The sequence below is a fragment of the Natator depressus genome, chromosome 8 (assembly GCF_965152275.1).
Source record: "Natator depressus isolate rNatDep1 chromosome 8, rNatDep2.hap1, whole genome shotgun sequence".
Classification (NCBI taxonomy): Eukaryota; Metazoa; Chordata; order Testudines; family Cheloniidae; genus Natator; species Natator depressus.
Genome location: NC_134241.1, coordinates 28,747,528 through 28,755,501, shown reverse-complemented (window position 1 = coordinate 28,755,501; position 7,974 = coordinate 28,747,528). Strand labels below are relative to the sequence as shown.

At 39.2% G+C, this 7,974-nt stretch overlaps 1 protein-coding gene across 13 annotated transcripts in view; it reads right to left on the bottom strand.

The window, feature by feature from the left end:
• Nucleotides 1-253: 253 nt before the first annotated feature.
• Nucleotides 254-7,974, bottom strand: part of TENM2 (teneurin transmembrane protein 2) — a 1,431,609-nt gene continuing 1,423,888 nt past the window's right edge. For 8 of the 13 annotated variants that reach the window (XM_074960653.1, XM_074960654.1, XM_074960659.1 and 5 more), the window contains 2 exons: nucleotides 4,603-4,733; nucleotides 254-2,124 (listed from right to left, as the gene is read on the bottom strand). In XM_074960653.1, the coding sequence (XP_074816754.1) occupies nucleotides 1,363-2,124; nucleotides 4,603-4,733 (893 nt within the window). In that variant the 3' untranslated portion in view covers nucleotides 254-1,362. The remainder of the gene's footprint in view (nucleotides 2,125-4,602; nucleotides 4,734-7,974) is intronic. The other 5 variants (XM_074960657.1, XM_074960662.1, XM_074960664.1 and 2 more) reach the window with 1 other exon arrangement.

Sequence of the window (7,974 nt, the reverse complement as noted above, 5' to 3'; positions counted from 1 at the left end):
TGGCAAAAACTTTTTAAAATGTCTGCCAGTTTAACACGCGTAACAGAGCTGCTGGTGAATGTATAGCTTACCTGGAGTCCAGAGGAAGGGATATTAACAGAATTTGTATAATGTATGATGCTCGCACACCATTTCTGCATCTAAAAGGTGCATGTAATAGATTATATAGACAGACCCACAGCTACAATTTTCTTTCTCAAACCATTTCCACAATAGAGACAAATAATTCACGGGAGTTTTAGAGACTTTATTACGTATAAACAATTTAAACACTTTGCCATAAATTATCTTTGCCTGTCTCTATTCTTTGCTTAGCAGCAAATTAAAATTAATATAAAAACTCAATGAACAATTCATACATGTATATTACAAAAAAGTTCTTGTACCAAAGTTATTAGCTTTTTTTTTTTTTTAATTTTTTTGTGGTGACCATAATGTGATTGTCTCAGTTTCTCGACCAAACAAACACACTAATAATTTTAAAATCTGAAACAGTGATTGTGCCTTCTGGCTGATGTATGTACAGGGTGATCTGAAGTGGTGCCCATTTGCAATAGTGTAACACAATGCCCACAGCTCTACTGGAACTGATACCAACAAACTACTGAATCTAAACAGACTACACCCTGTAACTGTGTTATACTGTCCACAATGGAATCTTTAAAGACAAACAGAGTATGAAATTTATTTGTAGTGATTATAGCCACCATTTTAAATTTAACTTTACACTCTGCCCTCTTTGAATAAATTAAACTTCAGGCCAGACAAATGCAGGGTCTGAGTGCAAGTGCAGGTTTGTTATTTTTTAAATAATTTTTTAATTTAGTATTTCCAGTGGTCTCTCCCTCGCATTCTCATTTTCCTCCAGTTATTACACACAAATCACCCAAGAGTCATGTTTTAAATGCACCTGTATCTTGCTTTAAACGAAAACCTCTTGAATATTTATCAAACAAGCAGTGTGAATCATTTTTGTTCCATCAGCTGGTCTAGAGAAGGTGGCCCTCTTGAATTTCTTAAAGTTTGCTCACGTGTGAATGGAGTGAGGTAATATAATATGAGGCCTTTTTTCTATTTTTATTTCTTTTTTTTTCTTTAGACCCAGAACAAGTGGGTAATATTTTAGGGGTACTTTTTAATTTGTATGGTTAAAGTTATCAGTCTGGCTTTAGTCCACTTCAGGATGTGGTTTTTAATCACTTGAACAGTAGCATTTAACTCAAAAAATGTGAGCTTTCTTGCCACTCGCTATCCCAAAGTAGCTCAGCCTAGTGCCCCAGTTAGGTCTTCATCTCCTTAGGAGAGGAGATAACAGTTGTGACTACTGATTCATCCAGCAGAGGATGACAGCAGGTTAATTTGTTACCTCTTTCCCATTTCGTTCTGTCTTAAAAACTGGATGTTGCTGCTACTGTCTGCTAGCTCTGGGTACTGCTCCACTGGAAGTACATAGTATCCCTCGTAACCTTGAACCCTTCCTGTGCTCAAAAGCTGCTGCTTCTCTCCATCAGTCCATAAGCGGCTGCCCTCTTTGCCATCCCGTGCCTTCTGCTGCTCTTTGGCCCATGCTGATCCCAAGGCTCGCTGTCGAGCTTGGTCTAACACTCGTGCCTTTTCTTCATCCAGTGTGTCGGGGGTCAGTCCGTACCGTATGTTAAGTAGCAGGGTAGAATACTGGAATTCAATATTCGTAAACCTTCGAGTCCTTCCATTGATAAGGAGGGTTGGTTGGGAAACTGTAACGTTCACTCCGCTGTCCAATACCTTCCGCCCACTGGTCATTGCCAGGGTGACAAGGTCACTGTCAGATGAGCCAATCTTGACAAAGTAATGGGTATCCTTTCCTTCAATGCTGTAGTGCATCTTTTCCAGGTAGTACGCATTGTTAAGCACAGAGGCAATTTTTCTGCTGTCTTCTGTGGCTATGCTGGAAATGCCAGTTGTTACGCGGCCTTCCTTCACAGCAAACATGATCCCTTTCCCAATAATGGGAGTAGTTGTTGCAAACCAGTGCCCAGCTTTCTCTCTAATATTGGCATGTAATCTTTTAGAGATGACCTGTCCCTCAAGGGCCATGAATGCTTGATTGTGTCTTTCTGTTGTCTGTTGAACTCCAGTAATTAGCTGCAAAAAAAAACAAATAAGGTATAGACAGCCTGAAAATGCTGACCTCAAAGTCCTATTTTATACCTTATTCAAAAGAACAAGGAGAAATGGTGCTGTAAAAAACTATAAGCTATAGAAGGTACCACTCAAACTGTTGTTGCTGGTCTATACACTGTACAGTGAACCAACTAAAGAGAGCAATACATATACATATTGCAGTTACCTAAACCAACATAAAGGACTCAATTTTCAAAGTACCGTAGAATTGACTGTCAGATAAAAATACTTTCTGTGCATTTGTCTTTTCAGATACACTATTTGTATAGTATATGTATTCAGATTTATCTATCTTGGTTATCTACAGCATGTCCATCACAAGACTATTCAGGAGTCAATCAGCTAAAACTTTTAAAGAGGGTCTGTAGAACCAATGGAACCAATTTATTAACAGATTATGTGTAATTTCTGAACATTCTGACCTAGAAGATATAAGAGTAAAAATGTGCCATGTGCCTTAGGAACCTAAGTCACTTTTCAAAGTGTGACGTAAAAGTCTTGTAGACTTTCAGTGAGACATAGGCACCTAAGAACTTAGGGTATGTCTACACATTTTATTACACAGTTTATTAATGATCTGGAGGATGGGATGAATTGCACCCTCAGCAAGCTCACAGATGACACTAAACTATGGGGAGAGGTAGATACGCTGGAGGGTAGGGATAGGGTCCAGAGTGACCTAGACAAATTGGAGGATGGGGCCAAAAGAAATCTGATGAGGTTCAACAAGGATAAGTGCAGAGTCCTGTACTTAGGAAGGAAGAATCCCATGCACCGCTACAGGCTGGGGACCGACTGGCTAAGCAGCAGTTCTGCAGAAAAGGACCTGGGGATTACAGTGGATAAGCTGGATATGAGTCAGCAGTGTGCCCTTGTTGCCAAGAAGGCCAGTGACATATTGGGCTGTATTAGTAGGAGCATTGCCAGCAGATCGAGGGAAGTGATTATTCCCCTCTATTCAGCACTGGTGAGGCCACATCTGGAGTACTGCATCCAGTTTTGGTCCTCCAACTACAGAAGGGATGTGGACAAATTGGGAGAGAGTCCAGCGGAGGGCAATGAAAATGATTAGGGGGCCGGGGCACATGACTTACGAGGAGAGGCTGAGGGAACTGGGGTTATTTAGTCTGCAGAAGAGAAGAGTGTCGGGGGGGGGAGGGGCGGATTTGATAGCAGCCTTCAACAACCTGAAGGGGAGTTCCAAAGAGGATGGAGCTAGGCTGTTCTCAGTGGTGGCAGTTGACAGAATAAGAAGCAATGGTCTCAAGTTGCAGTGGGGGAGGTCTAGGTTGGATATTAGGAAACACTATTTCACTAGGAGGGTGGTGAAGCACTGGAATGGGTTACCTAGGGAGGTGGTGGAATCTCCATCCTTAGAAGTTTTTAAGGTCCAGCTTCACAAAGCCCTGGCTGGGATGATTTAGTTGGTGTTGGTCCCGCTGTGAGCAGGGGGTTGGACTAGATGACCTCCTGAGGTCTCCTCCAACCCTAATATTCTATGATTCTATGATACACTAGAATGCTACAGCAGCACAGCTGTGGGTTCTTCTATCACTGTAGTAAACCCACCTCTCGAGAGACATTATGTCTGTCAATGGAAGAATTTAATTGACCTAGAGGTGGATTAGGTTGGTTTAACCACGTCTCTCAGGGGGGTGAATTTTTCACTTCCCTGAGCAATGTAAGTTTTAGGTGTAGGTCAGGCCAAAAATTAATTACTTTTGAAAATAGAACTTGGGCTCCTAATTCACTTAGATGCTTTTAAAATTTTATTCTAAGACTAGTTACATTACTATAAATGTGGATAACTCCACTGACTTCTGAGACTAGAAATTGGCCCAGTATTTGGGTAAGTAATTTCAAGTAAGAGTGTGTGTGTGTGTGTGTGTGTGTGTGTGTGTGAGAGTGAGTGAGAGCATATACCTTTCCTAATCAGGCAAAGAAGTAAACATCAGTTTACTTTTAGTTGCAACACCAAAATTTACAACCCAAGCCTGCCAAAAATTAAGCCCCCAAACAAACAAAATATATGTATTTTTCCCTATAAAATATTGAGTAAAACTGTTCTTTAATAGTACAATAATTATAAACCATATTTTTATTAACATAAATAAAAGGCATAAGGATTATAATGATAAAGATAGAACAGATGGTAAGTTATACATTGAGATTTCCATTTGCTATTGTTAATCAAGTAACAACTCAAGAGTATATATATGAAGAACTAACGATGCTGCTATTATGGTAATAAGCTAGGTTGGTAAGAAAGATGGCATGTTCAGTACTCCAAAAGCTGACTATATTGAATTTCATATCACTATGAAACAAATATTGTGCACTCTATTTATTGTAGACCCTATGTCTATAGTCATAAAATGATACCCAAATACAATATAAGACCAACAAAATCTCTTTAAAACACCAAGAACTTCAGCATACCTGTCCATTTTCACAGGCTTGACTCTCTGACAACTCATATGGAGGTGGCACAAAGTACATTTTTGCTCTAGGGAAACCAGGAATAATGTTGCTGAGCTGAAATCCAAACATCACCAACCAGCTCTTCACATCTAAAAATCAAAAGTAAATACATGAGTGAGAAATGAAGGTGAGTAATGTGTATCTCAGGGAATCTATGGCCTCAACTCTTGATTTCAAGTAGAGTTTGGCCTCCAAATTTCTAACCTGTTATTGCTTGGAAGCTCTCACAATTGTACTCTTCCAGAGTGAACTGATGCAAGAATGACTATTTAAAATACATTATAAATAGCCACCAGTGACATATAGCTGTAAGGATAGTTAAGCACTGGAAAAGGTTACCTAGAGAGGTTGTGGAATCTCTGTCAAGGGAAGTTTTTAAGAACAGGTTAGACAAACTTCTGTCAGGGATGGTCTAGGTAAATTTAATCCTGTCTCAGTAGATGGATTAGATGACATCTTGAGGTTCCTTCCAGCCCTCTATTTCTGATTCTATATCAGCTCTCTGGTTACTCTTTCCATCTTGTCATATGGAACTGACATCCAATGTATGAGTGATCTAAACATTTCCTACAGTTCACCATAGTTACCCATAGCTCTGTCATCTCTTGATTGGATTACTACAATGGGGCTACACTCTGTGTGATACTGGATTAATGCTTGTGAGAACACTTGGAAACTTCCTCTGGCACAAAACGTGGTTCCCCTCTTAGGCCCTACTCCGGCAAAGATTTAAACAGGTGAGTAGTTCCATTCAAGTCAAGTTCATAAAGTAAAACACATGCACAACTCTTTGCAGGATCAAGGCCTTACATAGTGATGTTTCACAGGGAGCATTCCTCCTCTGCTCTAATGTCAGTTTTTGTGAAGTCCAAGGTATTGGTTTTTCCCAAAAAAGCTCTATCTGGTTTGGATCCTGACTACCAGATGGTTCTGTTCTATTCTATATACGTTCCTGTCCTGCACTCGTCATGGTAGAATCTGAACATCTTCCAGCAGTGCATTAAGCAACATGTCTAAAGTGGTTGAAAGAATTTTTCCAAAAGTATTCAAAATACTCAGTCTGCAAGTTTTGGAAAGGTCTGCCTTTTGGATTATTCAAAAAAAATTTGTGAACATTTTTATTGAAAATGTTTCTAATTTTTCCCTCCCTTACTCCTTTCTCTCTGAAAATAGGGAGGGTGCGGGAGAATGAAAACTTTTTGCTCTGGGGTTTCATTGAAAAAAATTCAAAAATTTGTTTTTAATTGTTTGAAAAATTTTGACCAGTTCTCCTGCCTGACTTAGAGACTTCCTCTCTCCATGTGCTATCATGACTGCAGAAATCAACTGACGTGCTAGAATGACAATAATAAACCTCAGATTTAAAGGAGAGGGGACTGATGTCAGCGAGCGTCAGACTCAATCCCTATCCTGCACTTCATTGCCAGAGCTTGAATCTGTTGACATCCAGACCATGTTACAAGCTTGTTTTCCAAGTGTCCTTTAGGGGTGGGGTGGAATGAGCCATTACAAATCTAATTTTAGTGGGTGGAGAAGTTTTGAATGTGTAGCTTAATTTTTTTTCCCCTCTAAATACTGAAACAACGTAGTACAAAATTTCAGATTCTATCCTGGTTACGTTAAAGAAATGTGTACAGATCTTCCATGGCATCATACATTTTCCCTTCAGCTATATACAGCATAGGACCATTACTCCTTTTTCTCATGGTTTCAGTTTGTGATCAGATGGAATAACATTACCTCCCAAACAATTTACTTTAGCTGTCCTCATTTGGCAATAAAGAGGAGGTTCTCTCTCATTCTAATAGTTCATTATTTTCTATTTCTAATGTTCTTCACAGGATGTCGTTACACAGCTGGAGAAATTCTTTTCCGCAGCAAAAAGCTTTCAGCAAATCAGCATCAGGTGTTAACTGTAAATATGTCTAGAGGGCTGTGTATGAAGGTTGTATGTATTTCTCACTTATGAAAATTAACTCCATATATAACAACTTCTTGTCCAAGAACAGTCTTTTAGCCCAGGGAATCCTATGATAGCAGCATGTATCTGCATTAGCAATAAACCATTTTTTGGTGGAATTAAAAGTTCATAGTGTACAAGCAATTAGTATATCTTTTCTGAATTTCTTCTGTGGATGCATGAATGAAAATGAATATAACATCTTCCGAGTGCAATGAAATCTCATAAAGTGAGACAGGACCCACTGGATTTGGGGGCTTCTGAAATGAATCACTAGAGGCCAAAGCGTGCAGTTATTAACTGAGCCAAACCCTGACGGACATTGATAGTTTTGTTCAATTAAGGACCACAGAATTAAACCCCAAGAATGCAAGATACTTTGATCACTGATAAATTCTTTCCCAGTATCAAGAGCAAATACTGAAGTGTCTTCAGAATGCAAAACGACTGAAGGGCAACCTGAGAAATTATGCACACACAATGTAGTCATAGTCACAAAGAACTAACAGTCATAATATAACTTTTCTTGAAGTGCTGCCAATAAAATTGTGGTAGCTCTGTTTTTTGTTTTTAAAATTGTACTGCGGTTTTTAATTACGACATGCTGCAGACTCAGTTCTCAGAGAGTTTCTCCTGAATACATCTTAATTACCTTTCTTTTAAAAAATGGTTTGCAGCTAGTTCAAGTACTATGTGATCCTACTAAGTGGCAAATTAGTAGTAATTGAGAGGAAGTTAGATGTGTCACCCAAACCCAGTACATGCAGTCTAAACTGATTTATTGTCTCCACATCCTAACACTACAGATGTTCCTCCGTCTTCCAAGAGGAAACAATGTTTAAAACATTAAGGTTCTTTTCTTAAAGCAAGAGCTAAAAATAGGTTGGTGTTTAAAGGCAGAATTGGGAAAGTAAATAAATGTTTAATCAGTGCCACTCTTGGTAGTAATTCATGTTGTGCCCATGGACAAAGTCAGCAGGTAATTCTGAGGACACTATTGAAGGAATAGGGCACTGGACTGGAGGTCAGGAGACCTGAGTCCTAATTCCTGACTCTGTCACTGACCTGCTGGGTGATTGGGGCACTCAGTTTCATCTGTCTTCATCTTTCCCCTTTGCAAAGTGGGGATAATGGTACCATCCATTGCACAGCACTTTGAAATCTACGTGAAAAATGCTACATAAAAACTAAATATTATTATTATTTATTATTAGTTGAAAATGATTCCCCTTTATTTAATAACCATGTGTGTCTCTCTTTCATAGGTTCTTAATCTGGGGGTCACAACCAAGAGTCAGGGGTCAAGACTATGTTGTCCTTTTCATACTCCCGAATGGGAAGATGGTCCTAGCTTGATGGGAGAAGGGTTC